The sequence below is a fragment of the Lissotriton vulgaris genome, chromosome 8 (assembly GCF_964263255.1).
Source record: "Lissotriton vulgaris chromosome 8, aLisVul1.2, whole genome shotgun sequence".
NCBI classification, from domain to species: domain Eukaryota; kingdom Metazoa; phylum Chordata; class Amphibia; order Caudata; family Salamandridae; genus Lissotriton; species Lissotriton vulgaris.
In genome coordinates, this window is record NC_141696.1 from 1,378,520,483 (window position 1) to 1,378,546,168 (window position 25,686).

Below are 25,686 nucleotides of genomic sequence, written 5' to 3' on the forward strand. Positions count from 1 at the left end.
CCCCTTGCCTGCTATGGCAACCTATGAGATTCTATATGACAAAATACCTGCCTACAGGCTTTAACACAGTATAATAATAATCCGTCCCTAAATCCTTACTGTCGTTAACACAGGCTTATCACAATCAAGTAAGTCAGGCCTACTTGCTTTGTCATAACATTAAATAATGGCATATCAAATCTGGCATAACATTTCACCTTCAAGCAATAAGTTCTATGGCCTTTATCATTGGCTTGAACACTAATCAACACAGGCTCATTCAAGCGCACACAAGCTGGTAACCATCATGCCTACAGGTATTAATTATAATCAAGCAATAGGGCTTACTATAAATATCAAAAGTATAACGAAACCGGTGCTATGTAAAGTGCTCTGATACCCGATATCTTCGGGTCTAGTTTGCGCTATATAAAGCTCTACAAAAACAATTTTTAAAAGGGATTAACACAAATCATCACAGTGAAAACCCCCCAGGGTTTGTCTTGTGGGTGGTCACATCAAACCCGTTGAATACTACAGTAATCTGTGAGATTCTATGTAACAAAATCCTTCTCCGCAGGCTGTCATTACAAATAATAACAATCCACCCTTAAATGGATCAATGTTAACACATACTTTTCACAATAAAAGCTACATTGATCGTAAAATTTCCCAATAAACAGACCAGACCTATAGCAATGACCACTGCTTTGCCACTATAACCAACTCAGTCCTGCTGTATTGACTATAAGCTTTCACACAAGCCAAAAAGTGCATAAGCACTCTTTTTTAGTGGAAGCACACAACTTGGCCCATATCAACTCCTGCACTAATGGGAACAAAATGTCAGTGGAGCCTAGGCCCCTACCTCAATAGTACTAAAAGCTCTTTTTTTGTACATCACATAAAGTCAGGTGACTGCTTTCCTGTCGCGAGAGACCTAAAAAAGGTAGAATCAACCTAGAATAAGTGTCCAATATAAAAATATTAAAAAAATTGTCAAGTATATTCGGGAAAAAATGTGGATTAGCAAAACAAATGTAAAATGTGATGATTGCAAGAAAAATGGAAAACCCCTGTTCTTTGGTCTTGATTGCCTGTTAACAAAGAGGTACTAACAAGAAATACCATTGCGCCATCTACCTGCTGAAATAGGATAGATTACTAACTGAAGTGAAAAGAAAATATGAATGGTATGTTCAAGCAAAGAAATGAACGAAAGTGCCACTCATAACTAGAATATGGTAGTGAATAAACTAGCAAACCTTTTTGAGGCCAAACCATTTAAGATAACTGACCAAGATTGGTAAAAGCATCCATTTAAAAATCATGGCAAGGCAGAGGGTGATTGTTGGAAATGGCCCTTTTGCAGGGTTACCCCAAACTTGTTGCCATCCTCTATCTACATTTTCTGAGCTCGTTTTTGCTCCCTTTAGCACTCTGGGCACTTTACCACTGCTAACCAGAGCTAAAGTGCAAGTGCTCTTTCCTCTAAACATGGTATAATTGGTTCACTCCTCTTTTGCATATCTGATTTACTTTTAAATCCCTTGTAAAGTGGTATACCATATAGCCAGGGATTGTAAGTTAAACGCTACCACTGGGCCTGCAGCACTGACTGTGCCACCCACAGAAGTAGCCTTTCAAACCTGTCTCGGGCCTTACGCCACAGGGCCTGTGTGCACAGTTTACTGCTACTTTCACTTGGCATTTAAAACTACTGGCTAAGCCTTAAACTCCCCTTTTTTTCATTAAATTTTTTTAGAGTTTTATATAGCGCGAACTAGACCCGAGACATTGGGTATAAGGGCGCTTTACATGAGCACCAGTCTCGTTACAGAAGAACACATTTATTTTTGCTAGGCACAGGGAGATTAAGTGATTTGCCCCAAATCACAGGATGTTTAGCGTAGTTGCCAAGACTCGAAGCCGGTTCCCTAACTTCGAGGTCGTCCGCTCTAGCCGTAATGCTACATCTGTTACATCCTATTGCACAGAGGTCACCCCTAAGGTAGGCCCTAGGTAGCCCTTTGGGCAGGGTGCTGTGTACATAAAAGGTAGGGCATGTACCTTTATGTTTTGCATGTCCTGGTGGTGAGAAACAGCCTCTTTAATTGTTTACTTATATGAGGCCTACTGTTCTCATAGGCTAGCATCGGGGATTCCCTTTCTTTTAAGTGTAATTCCTGATCGGAAAAGATTGGCGATGCCATGTTTGGTACGTTTAGAAAGGCAGTGATAAACTTACTTACTGGGGAAGTTGGATTTTACACTACTGTTTTAGAAATTCCACTTTTAGAAAGTTGGCTTTTGTGGGATAGGGGATACATCAGCATTATTCTGTATTCTGATAGCCTTCCTGGTCAGACAAAGGGACAAGTGGTTCACACTTACATTTGAATAGGTTGTATTCTGCCATCACACAAAGGGCTGAATTACACCTTACTGATCGTCTGGAGACAGGCCTGGATTGTAAGGGATCCTTGCGCACTTCTAATGGTTCTTTTGAAGTCACCCCCTACATCCTAAGTATGTTTGAATATAACTACTGGGGCTCTGACCCCTTACCTTTAGACCCTTAAGACTCTGTGTGGGACTTTTAACCATGTAACCTGACGCTGCTGGCTCTAAATGTGCACATTGCAAGAGGACTGCTGTGCTGCCAGGAGAAATTGCCATTTTGCTGACTGCATTGCTTTGTTGGCCTGCTGCCTGCTGGGCTGCAGGAGGGACTACCACTTTTGCAACTTGCCTGGGTGTGCTGGCCTGCTGCCTTCTTTGTGCCCTCCAGTGCTCTTCAAGGGATTGTTGGTTTGCCTAATGCCTGCTGCTCTAGCCATCCAGCGCTCCTTCGCAGGCTGCTCTGTTTTGTGGTAGAGAAGTTCTGATCCGGGTGGCCCCAGACCTGCCAGACTTAGGGGGGCATTGGCTATTCCGCATTTGAGGGGTGACACCTCGGTGCAGGACCCCGAAAGAGGCGTGGGGCGTCTCCAGAAACTAAAACTGGCTTATGTTGATTCTATCATTAGGATTTCACTGCAGTGACTGTAAAGAAGCTAATAGGAATGCAGGTGCTCCTGTACCCTAGGGTTTCTGATGTAGCAAGTATAATTTCACTGCAATTTACGTGATTTACCCTAACAACCTTTATTACTTACAAAGTATTTATCGATACATATCGTTTTGGTCTCCTTGTTTTTTTGCACAATATAGAAAGCTATTTTTACATAACTCTGCATGGAGTCTCTTTTGTAGTGTATTCATTGTGTTACTGTACAAGTGTTTTGCACAAATACTTTACACAATGCCTCTGTAGATAACCCTGCCTGCACTGTTCCAAGGTACCAGAGGGTGAGCACAGGTTATCTTGGTGTGTTATCTGACTTCCCCTGACTAGAGATGTGAGTTCTGCCTGGCTGGGGTGCCTACTTTAGCCAACGGGAAACCCCATTTGTAGCATTGGTGATCAGCGGTGAGGATAGGACTTGTATTAGTGCAGTACCATAGTAACTCACTGTTTCACTACAACTCTGCCCCAAGGTTATTATGAGTTTTTCTCCTCCTCTTTCACATTGGTCATTTTTTTTTACTTTACTCCTGCTTCATCTACTTACACCTGGGACGTTTCATGTTTGCATCAGTAGTACAGTACCTTGCCAAAATAGAGTCAACCATTGATCTCGGCGACCTGTTGCTATACAATATGGAGGAGTTAAAGGCTTTCTGCAGGGAGAAGGGACTAGCTATAGATAGGGAATCCACTGAGTTAGACCTTCAGAAAGCTCTGTATACTTTTGAGAGGGCGCACATGTAAACAGCCTTAAACGCGAACCAGGACAGTGATAATTCTGGTGAGGGCCCATTTGGAATTCTTAAGGATCATAAACCTTGGAATTTCCTGGAATATTCTGAACCAGAATCCCAAGAGGGCAGTGGCCCTGGGGAGGAGGATGAGGAGGAGGAGGAAGAAAATGACTGGCACTTGAGGTAGGAGAAAAGAAATGCATTGAAAAAGGCATGAGGGTTAGGGGAGGCAATGAACAAGCTGGGGTGGGGGGTAATGGACAAACTGAGGTGGGAGGCAAGTAGACGGAGCACGCCGGGAAACAGCACGAGAGAGCAAGAAAACACATGCATTCTTATGAAGTGCTGAAAGAAAAAAGTACTATACTGAATATGAGCCGTTAAATGATACAAGTCGTCCATACAAAGGATGGTAAAGAAGGTATGCTCCGTGGGAGGAACAAACTCACGAAGAGGACGGAAAGCCATCGAATAAGCAAGTAAATGAAAGTGACTGAGCAGAAAGTCAACCAATAGAAAGAAGTTGGCTTGCTCAGACCTCACTGTAAGCTGTGGTATGTGCGACAATAAATTTTTTGACAACAGACAGCAAAAAGCTGTCTGTAAACGAGACAGCCCTGACTCTCAGAGTGTAATTGATGCAAGAATTAGAAAATATAAAGGTGCAGGTAGAATTAAGCCAAAGGTGCCAGTTCTTGTTAAAGCCCACACATCAACAGTTCTCTCTGGCACCCAGCAGCAGAGAGACACTGCTGTATCTGCGGCTCAAAATTGTGTCAACATTTTAAGAATACAATCTTGAAATTAATTATATACCTGGAGGAGCCAACTATAGGGCTGATTGTCTGTCCCTGATGCCCCTCAAAGATAATATGGAAAACAAGGTGCATCATGATGAAGAGTGTTGCTTCTGTAATAGATGCATCAGAGTACACTATTGGATGCATCACTGAAAACAAATGAATGCAAGCGTATGACCATGATGACATACTCAATCAAATTAAAGTTTCTATTACTAATTGTTGGCCACCTATAAAAAATTTGCAGAAGTGTTTTGTACCTTATCAACAAGTCTCATCTGAATTATCTATTACGAATAATTTAATCACTGGGCAAGGATTTATTGTACCATGTACATTAATTGAGAAACTTTTGAAATCAGCACATAACGGACATCCAGGTATGTCAGTCTGAGAAGGTGCTTCTGAACCAGATTTTTCACTTTTTGAACACCTGTTTTTTTTAGCTTTTACAGTGGGAGAACCTGGTTAGCTGGGACTCACCAACAGTAAACTTATGATAAAATGGACTGCATGGGGGTTCCACCGGTGTCCGCCTTGAGAGATAAGGCCACTGTGCTGCAGCCAGGGTAAGGGGCACCGGACTGGTTACATGTGGACACGTGTGTGCACCTGTGCAAGGGCTGTGCAGGAGAGATTTCTGGCATGCGCAGCCCAGGAGCCGGGTACAGATAGAATGGTGTGGAAGGGACTATGCAAAGTGGGTTGGTGAAATGGAATAGGCATTTTAATGTGGGGAGACACGTGTATGGGATAGTCAGTGTGCTTTACTGTTTCACTGTAGGATCACTCCATTATACTCTTACGGAGAAGGAAACCACATGGGGTAGTTTCAGTTCCCTATGGCTTACAAACTCCAGACACGCACTAAAGTAAACTGTAAGTTGTGTGAGAAGAACCCTCCTGCTATGTCTAAAGCCATGTCTGTACTGCTTATGGGTCCTCCAGAAATGCCATATTACTCAGATTCAGCTCAGAATCAGAGCCCAGGCCTGGTGTGACCCTGTCAGGTTGGATTAATGACCTTCCTCCCCAAGCTGTAGCATCAGAGGCCTAGTCCTTCACTGGAAGCATTTCCCAGGGCAGAGTACTTTTCTCCAGGAGAGACCATGTGGCATGAGACCCCTGGACGGCGCCATCTTGAAGTATCCCAGAGGCCGGCCTGTGCAGGAAGGAGGCATCAGGGGCACAGAGGTGATATGTCACTGCAAGATAGAGCAGAAGTGACTTCCTGCCAGCACCCTCCATTTTCTCTTTAAAGGTTTTGCACAGGAAGAGAAGGTCTCTGGGGCATGGTCTTGCTGAGGAAGACTGGTGCTCGAAACTGGTGCCATGGGCAGTTGGAAGGAGGAACCCCCCGACTGCCCCAGGACTCTGGACTGTGCCTCTAAGGGAGTCCAGGACCAGTGAGAGGAAGCCTGAGCTTCTGCGCAAGGAGAGGAGAGGTCCAGAAGAAGAGCCAGGTGAAAGTCTGGCACTGGGAGCCAGTGAAGACAGCTCCTTGCTGAGTTCGCCTTCTTGGAGGCCAGGAGAGCGGCTAAAAGTGTTCCAGGTAGCTAGGGCTGGCCACCAGAAGCGATACGAGACCAACATTGGGGAAATCGGTCCTTCGAGGTCCGCCCCCAGAAGCTAGACAAGCTTTGACCTTTTACCGGAACGTTCTGCCGCCGGTCTCTGATAGGATATACCCTTGGTGGGTCAGGTCGCGGGGCTGCCCCTAGAAGAATGTGACGTCGCGGAGTGCTGACGTGCCTCCTGTGAAGGTGTCTATAGGGCCAAGGATCCCAACCCTGGGACTCAACGAAGTAAAGTTGTGGAGCGCTGTCACACCACCGTGAAACTGCCTGACGAAAATGAAGCCAGGGAGAGCCATCGCGCCCCCCATGAAGAGGTCTCAGGTGTCCGGAACCCCATCCCCAGGTTCTACCTAAGAGGAAGTCGTGGAGCACCATTGCGCTCCCCGTGAAGGTGGGTGGGGGCCCAGGACATCATCCCTGGGCCCCAGGTGCAGGCAGAAAGGAGGGGGGAGAAAGGAGAGTGGAGTACTGTCACACTTCCCCGCGGCCCCGCCCGGCCGGCAGACCAGAATGAAGGGCCAGCTCCTGTGGCAGCACGCGAGAGTGCTGGCCAAGCAGGGAGCCGGCGAGAGCAGCCGGGTGGGCTACCCAAGATGCTCTCCAGCTTACCTGTATGCAGGAGGCCCGGACCCGGAGGAAGGGCGGAATGCGGCGAAGCCGCCAGTCCAGCAGCATGGCTCTCCACAGAGCAGCAGAAGAGCAGCTGCACTAGTATGCATGTTCTCAGGAGAAAGACCTATAATGCCCTGCAGAGCATGGGTCAGATTAAATTAAAACTGCTTGTTTTTTTGGCATGTGGTGAACCCAGGAAGATGGGTTCTCCACCATTTGAATGCAAAGGTGCAGGGTGAGCTGCAGAAGCTGCAGGAGCAACACAGCCTCCCAGAGCACAGAATTTGAAAGTCCTCACCCTAAGTCTCTAAGGACTACAAAGAAATAACCACTCATTGGTTCGTCCATGTTTTCAAGCTTACCTAATGCTGGAACTTTCGTTCTTCACCTGGGAGCTGGTGGTAAGGACTACACTCAGGTGTGAGAGGCTGAATATGGATTGTCACAGTGGAGACATACCCTGGGGGTGGAAAGGTGTAATTGCACATAAGGTCCATTAGTAAATGTGGTCCTTTTGGGGGCTGGAGGTCAAATGCCATTTGTGATGTTACAAGTCAACTAGAAATATGTTGCCAGCATTCTTGCCAGGGTGCCTGGTTGTAATTGCATAACCATGTGATTATGAATGTGATCGCTTTTAGGGGCTGTGATTGACTTGCATCATACATTAGCAGACATGAAGCGTACCCCTCATTCCAAGGTATGCTTAGACAGGTATCCTTACTACTGAATTAGTTGAACAATCAGACTGACAGCCACTGTAATTTAAGTGTGTATAATGTATGGTCAGTATTAGTGCTCTCATTCAGGGTTATATGTCACTATGGCAGGTGTTCCCATGATAAATGCTTGTTGAAAGTCTGGGGTGGGCAACCACTGGGGAGGTGTCAGTGGAAAGGACCCTCAATCCAGGTTATGGCCAGCCCGTGGCATTTGGAGGCAAGATGATGTTCATACATGTGAGTGTGGTGGTACAAGACCCCCTCCTGCGGGAAGGGTGGGAATGTATACACAATGTCAAGAAGTATTTCCATCAGCTTAGGTATATTTTGAAATGTATGCATAGTATTGAGTAGTGTGAGTAATAAATGTAATCTTCCTTTTTATAAAGAAAAGCACAAACTGGACAATCAATTATTGAGTGTTATTTCTGCATCCCTTTAAATGGTGATTACTCACCCATACCACCTCCCTTGAGTAAGCCTTGGACTGCTCTGCAACGCTACCCACTGAGAGTCAAGCGCTACAATGGGGTGTTTAGTTCCCAGTGAAGGACAAATGTAGATCCATTATTTGTGTAGGCCTCACAACTAATGCCTCGTTTTCCAACAGTCTGGTACAAAAAAAGTACATTTTTGTATTTTATTGGTGGCCGGGCATGGATACCTATGTTGAGCAATATATTAACAAATGCCCAGAATGTTTATTATCTGATAAGGATTGGAAGGTTAACAAATTGAAAACCAGATTAAATTATTTGCCGGTTCAACCGTGGGTCAAGTTAGCTATAGATTTCTCAGGACCATATAATGTTTTACAAGAGGATATGAGATTTCTAATTGTACTCATTGGCTACTATTCAAAGTGGGTATCTTATGAGTTTGTGCCTATGCTCACCACTGATTCAGTTATTGATTTCTTTTAGGGAGTGTTTTGCACAGAAGAGAATACTCAGATACTTGTGTCTGACAATAGAACACATTTCACTTCAAAGAAAATGTTGGAATTTTTAAGTAAGCATGAGAAAACACCATTGTTTTTTCTGCTGCCAGTGGCTTAGTAGAAAAGTCCCAAAAGTTTTTTAAGGAAGGAGTACAGCCAGCGTTGGCATCCCATTTGGATGTATGTAAGCCTTTGGGGGAAAAGTGTGGGGATACCTTAATACTCCTCATTCGATCACTGTTTTTTCCCCTTTTATTTGTTGAAAGGTAGGGATATGAAAACAGTTCTGGAGCCATGTTTTGATAAGTCAAACATTCTACATTCAGTGGAGAGAGGTTTGCAGAACCATAGGAAAGTGGATGATTGTGTTGGAGAGATCTTTGGATGCAGGTATAAAAGTGCAGTGGATACACCAGTTATGACAAAAAAAGATTTTGCAATTAGAAGCTGGATTCTTCTAAAAAAGCCCAAAAAGCAACTAAAGGCAAATCAAATTTTTCAAGACCTGCACAAATTCGAGAGTAACGCATCGCTGGTGGAATAAGTGCACCATTGTGGGTATTAAACCATATCAGAAAGAAATAATTGAAAAGAAAAACAATATGATGATATTCGTGCCTGTATTACTTGGGAGTTAGACAGCCAAATACCACACATTATTTCTAAAAGTGTTGTTGAAGGGAATGCATTTGATAAAAATGTTATTTCTGGGGTGACACTTTTTAAAAAATATATATTTTATTGAGTTTACATGGTACCATTCGGGCAACAGCCCAGTATAATCACAGTGAAACATTGGATAATTCAAGAGTACCAGATTTGTGTACAGAATTAGCAATAAGGGGTGACACTTTTGAGGAATCTTCAAATGATGAAATGGTGATTCGTAACAACATTGGGAAGATTCTTCAATTTCTAGCACATTGTCAAATTCTTCAAACAGGAAAATCATTATGCCTGTTAAGTTTAAGGAATACAATTTATATTAGTTTGTATCAATGCATACTTACTTTTATTTTGTATAAGAAAGGGAGATTTGCAATAGAAGGTAGTCACTACTTCCTATTGCAAATGAAAGACGTAAAGGTACTCGGAAACCGGCTTTGCCCGCCCACTTTGTAGTGGTGTGTAGTGGTAAGTGGTTATCGTGCATCACGCGAGGTACCGCGCAATGTGCACCGTCCATTGCACGGGGCGCCGCGCGATGCTCCACGCTTTGTTATTGTGTTCATCATTAGGTTATGCTTTGAATGTATGGTTCTCGCGCGGCGTGTCCGTTCAGTGGAGGGCCTTTAACGTTTCCTAAGTCACCGTTGGGCTGTCTACTGATCGGATGCATCGCGCGTTGGGTGGAGTATTTCTATGAACAAACTTACATTGGAAATCTACTGATATTTGTGGAAATCCTTTCTTACAACAATTGGCGACGATCGGGAGACTCCACCCACACCCACGCAAGTGAATTTCAACATTTTTTTCTACTTCAGATCTCCGAGTGAATGTCGTACCTGCTGCCTTAATCCCGGTTGATCTCATTTCTAAGAGTATCCCGGTAGGATTTTCAGTGTTCTTTGCATTTCCTCGGATAAGGTACGTTGAAAATGAATTATGAGGTGTGATTGGTCCGTGCTGAAGCCCAGTTACTTCATTATTTTGACTTCCTTCGTCACGATTGGCCTTTGAAATCAGTTGGATGATTGGCCTTTGAAGTCTGCTTGTGACTCTTGTTATTGCCAGTGATTTGGATGATTGGTTAAACTCTTACCCCCATTTTCATTGGTCCTGGAGCATTTGTTCGACCAATCGGCTCAGACAGAGATTTGGTGTTAACTTCGGCTCGTTGCCACAGCGACGCGCACGCTTTAATTGCTTGGGTGTGCACCGCTGTGACCTTTGCCGAGGAGAACCTCTTTCTGATTTGTGCATTTTCAGCGCGTTGCTACAGCGACGCGCACGCTTTTCTAAGGAGAACCTTTTATTTCGGCGTGTTGCTACAGCGACTCGCACGCTTCAATTTATTTACTGATTTAAGTGCTATCAGCGCGTTACTACAGCGACACGCATGCCTGAATCATTATCATTTTGAATTGCTTTAACTATTTAATTTATTTACAGTTACAGTCATGTTCATTACCATTTATAGTACAGTATTTATATTTGTGTTTTTGCATGCCACACTAGTTTCAGCATCAATATAAAGTGGTTATTCTTTTTATTTAATTCTTCTTCTCGAGATTCTTAGGTTAATTTATTGAATTATGGCTAATTTGCAATTACAGCAAATTACCGAGCCACCACCTTTCTTAAATAAACCTGGGAGCCCTGAGATCATTTGGAAAGAGTGGTTTGCCCTTTTTGAAAACCACCTTGTTGCTATAGATGCTGTTGCTTACACACCTGAACGTAAATTTGCCATCCTTTTTGGTTGTCTTGGTCAAGCTGCACAAAGAATTTTTAAAAGTGGTCCTCCCATTCCTCCTCCTACTTCTTAATCTGGTGATCAACGGTGGAATGTTTATCTCGAAGCAGTTGCTTGTTTAAAGAAACAGTTCGCAGAAGAGCCAAACATTATGTTGGAACAACATAATTTTTATGCTAGAAAACAGAAAGCGGAGGAGAAAGTTGAGGAGTACATATCCGCTCTTAGAGTTTTAGCAACAACATGTGACTTTGGTCCGTTAACCGATAATTATATCAGGGATCAGTTTGTCTTCAATTGTTCTTCTTAGAAAATCAAAGAACGGATTTTGGGAAGCAAGAATCTTTTATTGGATGAAGTGATTGATCTTTCCTTGAGTATTGAACGTTCTACACTCACTAGCAAAGTGATGTCTGATTCTACAAAGAGTGGAATTAACTTTGTCAATCCTTTAGATTCTTGTCAAGACAATGCTATTTGTTCTGTAAACTTTAAAAACAAAAATGTGAAGTTTACTCAGAAGAAACAAAATATGTTTTGTTATAGATGCGGGTCCAAGACTCACATTGGGAACTTCCAAGGATGTCCTGCTGTTAACAAGCGTTGCCTAATTTGTAGAAAAGTGGGGCATTTCCAAGGGGTTTGTAGAAATGTGAAGAAACCACCTAATGTGAATTGTATTGATTCCAAAGTTGATTATTGTAGCAATTCTATCAGCAACATAGTTGTTACCTTAGACTGTGAAATCGATGACATAAAGGATCCATTATGTTCTGCAATAATTGATAATGTTCCTTTACAGGTTATGGCAGAGTCAGGATCACCATTCCCCATTTTGAGGGATTCATCGTTTTATGATTTGTGGAAAAGGAAAGTTGATTTATTACAGTCGGATATAAATCCAAAAGTCTTTGGCGAAAAGGATATTAACCCCTTAAGTGCTGCCTCGGTGCATTGGCCGACGGCAGCACTACCTCCCCAGTGCTGCGCACGACCATTGAACGTCCATTCAGCACTAGTTCTAATGGACAGCGCAGCACTGGGGAGGAATGTTTAATAGCATCTATGAGGTTAACATGATTGGGTATTTTACAGGATTAGTGCAGTGTTTGGGTAGAGAAACCATGACTAAAATCTATGTTGCAGAAAAAGGAAAAAGGGAAAAATATAGTTGGTTGGAAGGACCTCGCTCGCATGAACCTATACTTAGTTCCCGAGGACGAGTATCCTATCAAGGTCAGCGAACTACCGGTCTCTAGTATTGACTGTGACTTGTCTAATTCTGATTCTTTTAACTTAAAACAGATTATTGATGAATTCAAACCAGTGTTTAGCAACAATGTGGGCAGTGTGAAAGGATTTGAACAAAAGATCAGATTAGTTCCAGGAGCCCAACCTGTTGCTCATAGAGTCCGATCCGTTCCCCTGAGTGTTCGGTGGGAATTGAAAAAGTCATTAAAATAATTGTGTGATCAGAGCATCATAGAACCTGTTGACTCTTCCCAGTGGGTGGCCCCCATCATAGTCGCACGCAAGAAGTCTGGCGAAATTAGGCTCTGCGCGGACTTGCGCGCTTTAAATAAAAATATTATCATAGATTGTCATCCCCTACCAAAAATTCATGAGCTCCTATCTAATCTGGGTGGCGCCAAATGGTTTTCGCTGATTGATTTGAAATCGGCATACCATCAAGTCGCTTTATCAAAAGACTCTCGAGATATGACTACCTTCATCACTCCGTTTGGGGCGTATACGTTTTTGCGCCTTCCGTTTGGCTTAGCGTCAGCCAGAAGCATTTTCCAGAAACTTATGAATTCCCTCTTTCATGAGGTTGAGGGAGTTCAAGCATACCTTAACGATATTTTAATTTTTGCAAAATCTTTGGATGAACATAATATGATTCTGAGACGTGTGCTCGAAATTTTGTTGTCTAAAAATATGACCGTCCGGAGTGACAAGTGTAAATTTGCAGTTAGTGAGCTCGAATACTTGGGTCACACTGTTTCCCATGAGGGGATTAAACCAAAGTTTTCTGTTATTAGAGCCATTGAAGATGCCAAACATCCTACAAATAAAGATTCCCTTCGGTCCTTTCTTGGTTTGGCGGAATACTACGCTAGGTTTGTTCCGTCTTATTCTCAATTAGTTGAACCTCTGCGAATGCTATTAAGGAAAGGTTGTACCTTTGTTTGGTCCCCAGAAATGGATAAGGTCTTTGACGAGGTAAAAAAGATGATTGAGTCTGCAAGAGCCCTTCACGCCTTTAGAGAGGATTGTATTTCGATCATAACAGTTGATACCAGCAAGTCTGGACTTGGAGCAGTGCTTACGCAAAGGGTGAAGGGACATGAACAGACCGTTGCTTTCGCTTCTAGGTCCCTCAAACCTTTTGAAGCTAAGTACAGTACCATCGAGCGAGAAGCATTAGCTTGTGCCTGAGCAGTACAAAAGTTCAGGACGTATATTTGGGGTCGGAAGTTTGAACTGGTTACTGACCATAAACCCCTGATTTACATTTTCAATAAAGTAGGCTCTTCTTGCATGTCAGCAAGGTTGATGAGGCTAGTTTCTAAGTTGCAAGAATTTCATTTTGAAGTTAAACATATTCAGGGCGGGAAAAATGTCTGTGCCGACTGCCTTTCTAGACTCTCCATGGTGAAGGATGATGATGAGGACATCTCAGAGGAGGATATTGAATGTGTTGCTGTGATTGATGCGGTGTGTGAAATGAGTCCAGTTATATCCGAGATGGATTGGAAGTCTGCTAATGAAAACGATACGGTTATTCAGAAAGTCATTGATTTTATGGCACGACACGGAGGCCATATTATGCAAATCTCCTTTATTACTACAGCTCAGTAGCAACAATTGAAGAACATGGAACTTCCATGAACATTCTAAAGAGGTATAAAGTTCCTTGTAGACTATCTCTCTTCCTTCTTTGTTGCTACTGCTCAGAAAGATAAGTATCTCTCTATATCTCTTAATTGATTTTTACATGTCTTTGCTTTGTTCAGAGTCTATGTATGATATATAATGTTACACTAATGGGCGTTGACTGTATTCCATTATAGCACTCGTTTTTTTTCCTGTAATAACTCCTCTTTGGTGCTTTTTTTGTTGTTTAATGCCAAAATAATATGTTCCCTTTTCACTTTGGTCGATATACAAGATAGAACGCCCTCCTTAATGAAAAAATAACGGATTAGGCATAGAATTTCTCTTTAAATTGCGCGGCGCAAGACTAACTTCTACCCGTTGCTCACTCGCTCCGATTTTTAAAATAACTCCTCACCTTAGATTTTTCTGGTTGCCATAACCTCCCAATCTTCCCGCATTTCGCCGAGATGCTTCGATTTCACGAACCCCTTCCGACAACAAACGCCGGAAGAGGACAGATTAGAGGAATGACTGTTAGTTTCGGCCCGCGCACGTCATTACGTGCGTGTCGGCCATCTTAGGTCATTGGGAATGGCCCTATCACCATTATTAAGCGACCATTTTGTACAATTGGGAAACTTCATACATATCCCTCGAGAGAATGACAGTTGAAACGCTTATCGGGCACAACTCATCGACGAAAATAGAGCTTTTGATCGGATTTCCTTCAACATTACCAAAATTGTAATTTTAATCGATATTTAAATAATTACAATTATTATCTCAAAATAATTAAATACATGATGTCTGAACCTCTGCCAAACATCGAGGGACATCTAGAAAGACTTATTAATAAAGCCTTTGAAAAGGCAATCGGATCTTTTGATGAAACCATCAATATAAAACTGGAATCCTTAACATCCCCACGCCCTTCCACTAGTAGTTACCAAGAAGGAGCAATAAAGGCTCCAAAAAAGCGGAGATTTGGAGGAAGTAAAGGTAAAGACCCTAAAAGATCAAAAACATCCTCCCTCCCCTCACACCCTCGGGGTGGTGACATGAATGGTGCCTTGGGCACCCCATTTGGGAAAAATGAAGGCCCAGAGCCCCCTATTGATATTGATACTAGTGACAATTCAGAACCTGAAATAGATCTCTCTTGTTCTTCTGAATTCAATACCGACGAGGAAGAGGCGCAAGAAAGGGGAACGGGGAGCTCACAATCGGCACTAAAGGCCCAAGATAATAACATGGGTCTCTTGGACCCTTTGGGTAATCCGATGTTTAACCCCCTCCTGATCAAACATCTTTTATCACCAGATTGGACCCCCTCCCAACATGTGGGAGACTACCTTACATTCTGGCTTAAAAAAGAGATTCCACAAGATGTAAGAGCTAGGTTACGCTCCGAATGCCCTAGACCCTCATTACCAAACAAAATTGTGGCTACTCCCGAACTCGACCCAAAGGTTGTTGCCTTTATCTCAAAGACCTCTAGAGATCCAAGAAAAGGCATTGACAAAGGCTTAAGATCCTGTCAAGACCGCCTCCTTGATACGGTGGGTCCTATTTCTAAAATTTTTGAAATGGCTGAATCAGCTTACCTCGAGGATCGCCAAGTAGACCCCAAGGAACTCAGAGAATGGGTTCAGAGGGCCATTTGTTTAATTGGTAACGCCAACACTGCATTATCTATAGACAGAAAAAAGGGATCCTCTTTAAAATAGATCCCAAACTAATCGAATTGGCAAAAAGTAATGGAGGGGAAAATACACAGGGCTTCCTTTTCGGAGACGAATTCATAAAAGACAAAAAAAATTCAAGATCGTGTTTTTACACGGGCCGGGAAAATGCGGGGTCGTTTCCCCGGCCGTGGAAACTCAAACACAAGACCCTTCATCTCCCGCGGAGGAGGAAGATACACCAATAATTCGAACTTCAACCAGTTCTACCCGCAGAGACAAAGAAACCGCGGAAGCAACTTTAGAGGAGAATGAAGACAACGTTCACTTTCTGCAGGTAAGAACCTTACCAGACCCTTTAGATACCCCTCCAAAAGTAGGGGGGAGACTACTCCAATTCGCTGGGAACTGGAATCTAATAACAAAAGACCCTTGGGTTCTCAATACTGTCAGAGGTTACAAAATAGATTTTCCCCCACGTGCATCAAGCACTTTTTCATTCGCAAACGGTGCGATTCCTTAAAATCGGCCGTTTGCGAATGCAAAAGTGCTTTTTGGGATGCATGAAGCAATTTTAGAATTTGCAACATTGTTGCGAGTTCTAAAATTTTGGGTGCTTTTAAGAAGTCGCAGATGTGCGACTTCTTAAAAGCAATGCATCATCACTTTGACAAGTGAAAATTCGCACTTAGGGTTCCAAATTTACCGAGTGGTTGAACCACTCGGTAAATTTGGAAAAAGTGTTTAAAATGCTTTAAATGTTTTTTTTTCAACATTCATGTTACAGACACACATGTCTTTAGGACATGTGTGAGTGCAACATGATGCGAAAAATACATTTCAGGGGTGCATGGAGGGGTCCTTTGGACCCCCCCCTGCACCCATGAAATTTTCTAAGTGCCACTCGCAATTTGCATTGACTCCTATGGGCCTTTTGGCCCATAGGAATCAATGGAAATTGCGAAAATTAACTTAAGAATTCGGTATTTCTTTGGGATTCGGTAAAAAATGCGATTTTTACCGAAACACAAAGAAATACCGAAAAAAATGATGCATAGCATTTTGCATTTCCTAAATAGCGATTCCTTAATTTTCGCTATTTAAGAAATGCAAAATCCTAGATTGATGCATGTGGGGGTTTATAACTACTCCCCATCAACCAAAACCTCCCCGAGAAATAGTTTTCTCTGGAAAGGACAAAGCACTAGTATCTCAAGAGGTTCAGGAACTTCTAAAAAAAGGTGCAATTATAGAGACTACTCAGATGGGTTTCTTGAGCAATATATTCCTTGTGGAAAAGAAAAACAAGGAACAAAGACCAGTCATAAATCTAAAAGAATTAAATCAATGGGTAGTTTATGAACATTTTGAGATGGAGGGAATTCACCTCCTACGATACATCTTAAGAAAAGGTTGACCAGGTTAGACCTTAAGGACGCTTATCTAACAATACCGATTTGGATACACCACCAAAAGTTTCTCCAATTCACATGGCAAGGCCATTTATATCAATTTTGCAGCCTTCCCTTCGGTCTGTCTTCTTCCCCATGGTGTTTCACCAAGGTTCTTCGTCCAGTTGCCTCTTGGCTGAGAGAAAAAGGAGTAAGACTGATAATATATCTCGACGACATACTTATAATGGGTCAGTCGAAGAAGACTGTTGTTCTTCATACAAACCTTATAATCAATCTATTGGAACACTTAGGCTTTGTGATAAACTTTAAAAAATCATGCACAGTTCCTTCCCAACAAACTCAATTTTTGGGTTTTCTAGTAGACACTGTGAAGGCAGAACTTCGCCTACAAAGCGACAAAGTAAGGAAGGAAATCAGGAAAATTCTGAAGCTAAAAGAATTTCCCCTGAGATTTCTAGCCAAATTACGAGGCCTCCTTTCTTCAACAATTCAAGCCATCTTCCCAGGCCCACTTCATTATCGGGCACTACAGAGACTCAAGACACATTACTTGAGACTGAACCAATCCTATTCCCAACTAATCCTTTTAGATCAAGAATCGAAAACAGAACTGATTTGGTGGCTAAAGAATCTGGAAGCATGAAATGGCAAAGCCATTTTTGGAGAAGAACCAGATCTTATAATAGAGTCAGATACGAGTTTGGAAGGATGGGGAGCCAGATGTGGAAATTTGACTACCGGGGGTCGTTGGACTCCTCAGGAGAAATTGCTACACATCAATTGTTTGAAATTACTAGCAGGTTCCTTTGCAATTCGTTCTTTTACCCAGAACTCTATGAAATGTTGTGTAACCCTTCACATGGACAATGTGTCAGCAGTTCGGTACGTTTCGAAACTGGGGGGTCCTCACTCCAAGGACTTAACAGACCTTGCGAAGAGCCTGTGAAATTTTTGTCTGAACAAAAGGTATTTCGGTTGTGGCAGAACACATTCCCGGACTGAATAACGAAGTAGCGGACTGGTACTCGAGAAATATCTGAGACTCCAGCAATTGGAGACTGAACAGACGAATATTCCTAACAATTCAGTCCATGTGGGGTCCCTTCAAAACAGATCTGTTTGCGGACCGTATGAATACTCATCTGAAGAACTTTTTCAGTTGGAGACCGGATCCTCAATCCCTGAGTGTAGATGCCTTCCTTCAAGATTGGACAGGTCTAGCACCTTATGCTTTCCCCCCTTTTGCAATGCTTCCTCGAGTTCTCCTTCATGCTCGACGTTACAAACAGAGCATGGTAATAATAACTCCTCTTTGGAGATCCAAGCTTGGTTTCCTATCATCCTGGAAATGAGCATAGATTTTCCCATTCTAATTCCCTCTTTCAAAGAAATCCTACTGGATCCAGAGGGTCATATCCATCCACTAGTAGAACAGGGACTTCTTCCTCTGACGGCATGGAAGATTTCCGGCGACAATTGCGAATCCCTGGCCTTTCGTCTAATGCTTTCAGACTCATTTCTGAATCCTGGGCATCAGGAACAAGGAAAGCATATAGATTGGCATGGAATAAATGGGTTCGCTGGTGCGTTCAACGATGTTACGATCCCATTTCAACTGATTTAGTTAATGTTATTAATTACCTTTCAGACCTCTTCACCTCCGGTCTATCTTATAGAACCGTAAACGTTTATAGATCTGCAATATCAGCTGGTCATTCCTTAATCAATGGAATTTCTGTGGGACAGAACATTTTAACTAAGAAAATAATGAGAAGTATGAGGGTTATTAACCCATCTGGTCCAAGGTATACTACTCTCTGGGATGTTACCCTTGTTCTTCGAACTTTATCTTTGTAGGGAGATAATTCTTCTCTTTCCCTTAAACGTATTTCTTTTAAACTTACTGTTCTATTGTGCTTAGTTTCTTTTAGAAGAACTTCAGATGTTAAAGCTTTAGATATCTCACAGAGCCTTTCAACCTGAAGGAGTTTGTTTTTTCCTAAAAAAGAGAACTAAAACGCTATCTTCGTCTATTTTCTAAGCCTATTTTAACGGAAATAATAGACTTTGTGTAGTTAAATGTTTAAAAGAATATGAAAAAAGAACAAGAATTTTAAGATTAAATGAATCTCAATTACTAATCTCTTACAGATCTCCTTATAAAGGAGTCTCTTCTCCAACTTTAGCCAGATGGGTAAAAAATGTCATGAACGAAAGTGGTGTGGATGTCTCAATTTTTGGTGCTCATTCTATTAGAGGTGCTTCTGCATCAAAAGCTTACTGTCTTGGTGGAGGATTACAAGATATCCTTAGAGCTGCAGATTGGTCAAATGATAGTATGTTTAAAGCTTGTTACTTCAAACCAATCAATAATGTGATTGATAATGTTCTTATTGCACTTTAAACTTGCATAATATGGCCTCTGTGTTGTGCCATAAAATTTAGATTTTTCACAGCCTGCTGAGCAGAAAATCTGGATTTTATTAAGGACACGGAGGCTAATATTATCCCTCCTCTTATATTGTATCCCACCCTACTCTTTTTTTCATATTATGATATTTTACCTTTTTCTTTCAGAATAAGTGTTTTTTCTCTTCTGGAAGTTCGTATTTGGAAGTTCTTGGTCCTCCAGTTATTTTGAATCTTATATTTGTGTTCTTCATGATGATCTTTCTTCGCAGTTTTTTCCTGGACAAAGAAGGAAGAGAGATAGTCTACAAGGAACTTATACCTCTTTAGAATGTTCATTGAAGTTCCATGTTCTTCAATTGTTGCTACTGAGCTGTAGTAATAAAGGAGATTTGCATAATATTTGCCTCCGTGTCCTTAATAAAATCCAGATTTTCTGCTCAGCAGGCTGTGAAAAATCTAAATTATTCAACACATCGTTGGCCTGAACCTAGGAATTTAGAGGGTGATTTGCGAAGGTTTGTTCAGGTGTCCGAGGAACTCTCAGTTAAGAATGGAATTGTCCGTAGAGGGGACACATTTATTCGCCCTTTCAAATTGTGTATCCCAATCAGGGACATTTAGGTGTTACTAAGACCGTCATGAGAATTAAGCAACATTACTGGTGGCCCTCTATGGAAGACCAGGTTAGGAAGTTGATTGATGCTTGTCCTGAATGTCTGTTATCAGACAAGCATTGGCAAACTTTGAAAGTTCCTTTGCACCCAACTGAGTTCCCGCGTACTGCTTGGGAGAAAGTTGGTATAGATTTTTCTGGGCCGTATTCTGTTTTGGATCAATAGAAAAGTATGTGATTTTAATGGTTGACTATTATTCTAAATGGATGTATCATGAGTTTGTGAAAACACCTGATTGTGATTCTACAATCGCTTTCTTAAGGAAAGTTTTTAATGTTGAAGGTACTCCGAGAGTAATAGTTACTGATAATGGCACTTATTTCACTTCTGATAAAATGTGCAAATTTCTAAGAGATTTGGATATTAAACAGTTGAAAGTCGCTTTGTACTCTCCTTCATCCAATGGGTTGGTGGAGAGAGGGAATAAGGTGATTAAGGAAGGCATACAAACTGCATTAACATGCAAGCTTAGTGTGGTTGATTTCATTAGGGACAAAGTATGGCATTGTAACAGATCACCACACTGTACTACAGGCGTATCCCCATTTACTTTGTTAAGGAACAGGGATGCTCATTCTAATTTCTTTCCTTCCTGGCTGCAAAATATGTCTGCTGAAAAGAATATTGCCCTGAGTTCCATACGGAAAAAAGTGAACGACAAGCAGATTCAAATGAAAAAGAATTTTGATAAGCAATCTAATCCTGTGATTGTGGATATTTTGGTTGGGGACTGGGTTTTAATTAAAAAACCTGATAGAGTTAAGAAAGGGGAATCAAAATTATTTGAACCTACTCAAGTTCTTAAAGTCAGTAAAGGGGCTGCATTTGTTGATGGGAAGGGATGGTGGAACAAACGTCATCTAGTAAAAGTTTCCCACCAACAGGTAGGAATTATGCAGAGTAGGCGGGGTGAACCTGATGAGGATTTAGATTGGAGTCATTGGCTGGATGTTTCTGTTAATCGCGTTAGGCCTATTCCAGCCATTGTGTCTCATGCTCATTCTAATGTTCATTCTAATGTGCAAAATGTTACTATGTGCTCTTCTCGTGGCAGGAACATTAGAGTTCCTAGGAAATTTGATGATTTTAAGGAAAATATGTATTTTTTTTTGTTCATCTGTTTGTTATTGTAAGGGAGAAGGTGGTGTAGTGGTATGTAGTGGTAAGTGGTTATCGGGTGCCGCGCGATGTGCATCGCGTGGGGCGCCACGCAATGCTCCATGCTTTGTATTGTGTTCATCATTATGTTATGCTTTGAATGTATGGTTCTCGCGCGGCATGTCCATTCAGTGGCGGGCCTTTAACGTTTCCACAGTCACCTTTGGGCTGTCTACTGATCGGATGCATCGCGCGTTAAGTGGAGTATTTCTATGAATAAACTTACATTGGAAATCTACTGATATTCGTGGAAATCCGTTCTTACAACACACTTAAAGCACAGATTCGGCCCTTTGTATTTTAGAATAGCTAATTAATAAAAACAATTTGAAGCAAAAAATTGTACGGTGTCACATACCAGGAGTAATTTGTCCTAACCTTGTAGCTACCCCCCCTTCCCAAAAAAAGTACGAATGCGTGGATGGGCGAAACAGACTCAAAAGATATGAGACATCATGAGTGATTCAGTCCTCGAACGTAGAAAGGCCCCTCGTCCTGGCTTTTAAATACTGAATGGACAACAAAGGCATTACCCTGCACGGTATTCTCTAAACAAAGGATGCTTGATGGTCTTAATTGGGCAGTTATCGGACCCCACCCACCCACATTATGAAATATGAAGTCTGGTACAGAATGTTCACGGGCAATCAGAAATGCGACAGCCTTTAAAGTAAACAAAACGCCCTCGAAAAAAGCACTCTGCGTCCTATTGGCTCTGAAAAGCTTTAGGAGTCCCCCTCATCCTAAATGCGTCACTTGATCTGATTATTGCACTACAATCGCGCCACTGCCGACGTCTGTATAGAGGTAGTTGTCGGTCTAGCCCTGTCGCGCTCACACGAAAAAATCAGAAGCACTACTAACACAGCTGCCATCTTGAAACGGGAAATCTTTTCCTAAATCTCCACCTGGACGATCTTTAAAACAGTACTTTTTTTTAATCAAAAAACATTATTCGAGGGAAAGGAAAACACTTTTTTTCATTCCGGAGTACAATTAGCATGTTACACATCTGCATATAAATACCAGTTTACTTCGAAAAAGTTAATGCTGCGTAACAAAAGTAAAAAATAACATAAACAAGAAACCGACAGGTTCAACATTTTCTAGTGCCCCTTTTTTTCATCGTGCGTCACTACATGAAATACTTGACTACAACTTTAAACTATACAACTCAATTCAACGAAATGGTGAAGGTGGGCCCACTCAAGCTGGCAAGGAATCACTCTATTGTCCCTTTTCTATGTCAACAAGCCTCCAAGCCAATGAGTTTATAAATCTCAGACTCGCCCCCACCCGCTGTCTGCACATGCGCGCTTTACCTTGACAGCAGCTGCCACAAAGCTTTGCTAGAGGACCTATAGTAATACCCAACACCAAACTGCCAGTCAAAAGAGGGGCACAGCGTAATGCTGCAGTGTCATTCTGCTCTGACTCCTCTGTGCAGAAGACACTACAGAATAGAGCACAAAGACGCAGCTGTGCGTCATCATATTCGTCCACAGAGCTCCAAACTGCAGACCGGGTTGTCTGTTGCATTGCAACCTTCATATAGCGTTTACTACCCGTATGGGTGTCTCTAAAGCGTTTGCATTCATGAGTAGCCAGGTACACCGTATACGAACGTGGTTGGAATTTAAAACACTGTCCCTCAGTGGAAAAAAAAACTAGATTAGATACAGGGTTTTCTAAATGGAAACGACTGTGTTTTCTGCAGGCAGGCCTGTCAAAGAAGATACCGTTCAGGTGCATTGTAGCAAGCCTACCTGCCAAATAGGTTTGTGTGCCTTTAGGAGACAACAGGAGAAAACAAAAGTGGGTGAGATTTTGAATATCAAACCTGCATTACAAACTGTGGAAACAAATGTTAACTCCACACAGCGACCAAAACGCAAATGACCCTCGCCTGAACACAACAGTCCCCGCCCGTCCCAACCCTGAAAGAAAGGCAGAGGGCAGCCCCTGCAGTGCTCACCCTGCACCGACTGTCCAGGAAGAGCCTCCCGCTCAGGTTGCACGCGATGGTGGCGCAGGGCAGGGAGTGCATGTCGACCCCTTCCATGTCGCTGTGGATGAAGTTCCAGGGGTTCCCGGATTCCAGGGAGGTGCTGCACAGAAGCCTGTGCTCCAGCTGCTGCTGCTCCTCGGCCGCAGAGATGCCATCGCCCCTCTCCATATTAACAAAATTCCGAAGGGCGGCTTCAGTTCTTACCAGCACAACACAGACAGAAATGAAGCAGGGGTCCAGCTGCTGCCTCACTGTTTCCTTTGCAGGTGACTGGGTCAGTTCTCATGCACATGTCCTGTTAGACACATTTTCAATAGCTCGACCCATTGTAATCCCTCACTGCACAAATTCCTGAATCCCAGGTTTAAAGAATAGACGATTCTAAAACGTTGCTCCCCAAAAAGAGGTGTTTCTGGTGCTGTGATTAGCCCCCTCCCCCCCGTTACAAACCGATCATCGCAGCACCCCCGGACAGGTCAGCATTTGTTACCCAGAAAGCGTCACAAATGTAGCCAGTAATGAGCGGGTGGCGTCACTACGGCGCAGGAAGGGACACATGGCATGTGGGTAATCAGAAAGACAACAGCACCACTTGCTGTCAGTATTTGTGTATTGCAGCTGACTTGTAAAATAGGTTTGAAAACACGGTCTAGGACGTCTTCAAACATTTTTGCTCTGAACCCACGAAAATAAAATGTTTTGAAATCGGTGTCCCTTTCAAAAACGTTATCGCAAGAATGAGGGGGGCGTGAGGGGCAGGGCTGAACGTAGGGGTGTTGTATCAATTTAATTCAATCTTTATTCGGATACAAGTATCCATAAAAGCGCAATTCAATCACTACCAACAAAAGTGATCCAATTCTTATTTACAATCTCATATAGATTCTCATTAAAAAACTAATTTAAATCCGCGGTGCTCACGGCTGGGTAAAACGTATACATTTCATGAAAAAGAGTTGCAACAATATACACTGTGTGGAAAAGCGCAGTGAACGACAGCAAAGCCATATTAACAATTTACAAATAGATAATCCGATAAAATAACATTTAAAACTGTTGGGCGGGCATGCAATATCAACATCATATTGTTGATAAGGTGCAATGAATATAAACAACATTAAAAACATTATACAAATATAATTGATTATACATGCCCTCCATACCCTAGAAATTGTTTAAAAACAAGGGTTGGGCATGCCATTAACAGCAGCAACATAATAGAATAAAGTGCAATTAATTGTAAACAATATTAGGAGCATCTTGAATAAAAGTAATTATATTTGAGTTTTCATGTCCGCGAAAATATACAAAAAGATTGGGCAGGTGTTTGGCAGCAACATCATGATAAAATAAAGTGCAATTTAGTTGTCAACAGTGCCCGCAGCATAGCACAGATGTACTTGATTTGTTTAAACTTGCGCACCTGCAGGATTCACTTGACCATTATTAAGTGCTCTTATAATGTTAAAAATCGCTCATGGAGGCACGTGAGCATACTGCCGCTTGTAAGAACGAGCTTACACGGCAAATCAGGTCATCATTTACGAGTTGTAAGGTTTCGAGGTACGCTGTTTTGTAATCGATAATGACTGATGCCGTAAAATATGGAATCAAATATTGTTTTGTGTATTTTCCATAAAACTTACAGAAAAATAAAAAATGTACCACCATTTGGTTGCTGCCAGTACTACACGGGCAAGGCATCTGCTCAAGATTGTTATTAAATCCCGAATGGAAACAAAGTGAATATTTTATAGTACCATCCCTGAGACGAAAAAGTAGGCTCCTTTTCCAACGCCCAATGCTCTTCAGAAGATATTTGGGTAGCATGTGGTGTTCAGAGCCTGATGCCTCCAAGAGGGGCATGTACCTTCAACCGATGGTTTGAGGTGCTCAATAGCATGTCTTTCATTGTTATACGATTCATACAATGCCCCCCTGAATGATCTTTTATTCAAGCCCTCTAGTGCTAAAGGATATAAGAAAATATGTTCAAGGTTCACACTGGTTTAACTTTTTCTGACAGCGGAGAGCCAGGGTAGAGAACCACCCTTATCGCACTTAGGGCAACCTACAATGATCTCTTGTTAGACCTGACATCTTTTGGCGTGATTACCCCTATCTTTTGCCTCGGCCTCCTGTATTTTTGATGCTGTGCTGGATTCGTTTTTGCTGGTTTAGATGCTTTGGACACTCTGCTACTGCTGATCAGTGCCAGAGTGTAAGTGCTCCCTATGTAAATTGTTATCATGATTGGATATCCATGTTTGGCATATTTGTATCACCACGAAGTCCCTAGTAAAGTGCACAGGGTGTGCCAGGGCCGGTGATGACGAATGCTTCTCGTGGGCCTGCAGCACTGATTGTGCCACCCACAGGAGTAGCCCTAAAATGGTGTCTCGGGCCTGCCACTGCAGCGCCTACGGGCAGTTTAGAACTGCCATGTCCTCCTGGTCGGCGTCCCCGCTGACCAGGCCGAACCCTTCCCTTTTCGTGCACATCAGTCACCCCTATGGAAGGCCCAGGGTACCCCCTTGGGCAGGGTGCCGTGTATGTGAAAGGTAGAGCATGTACTAGTGCAGGTGACATGCTCTGGTAGAGAAT

The 25,686-nt window shown here is 42.4% G+C and overlaps 1 protein-coding gene across 1 annotated transcript in view; it reads right to left on the reverse strand.

Annotated features, from left to right (window-relative positions):
• RCAN1 (regulator of calcineurin 1) overlaps positions 1–23,589 on the reverse strand; it is a 311,157-nt gene extending 287,568 nt beyond the window's left edge. The window contains exon 1 of the mRNA XM_086935368.1: positions 23,050–23,589. Coding sequence (XP_086791494.1) covers positions 23,050–23,250 — 201 coding nt within the window. The 5' untranslated portion in view covers positions 23,251–23,589. The remainder of the gene's footprint in view (positions 1–23,049) is intronic.
• Between the last annotated feature and the right edge of the window lie 2,097 nt (positions 23,590–25,686).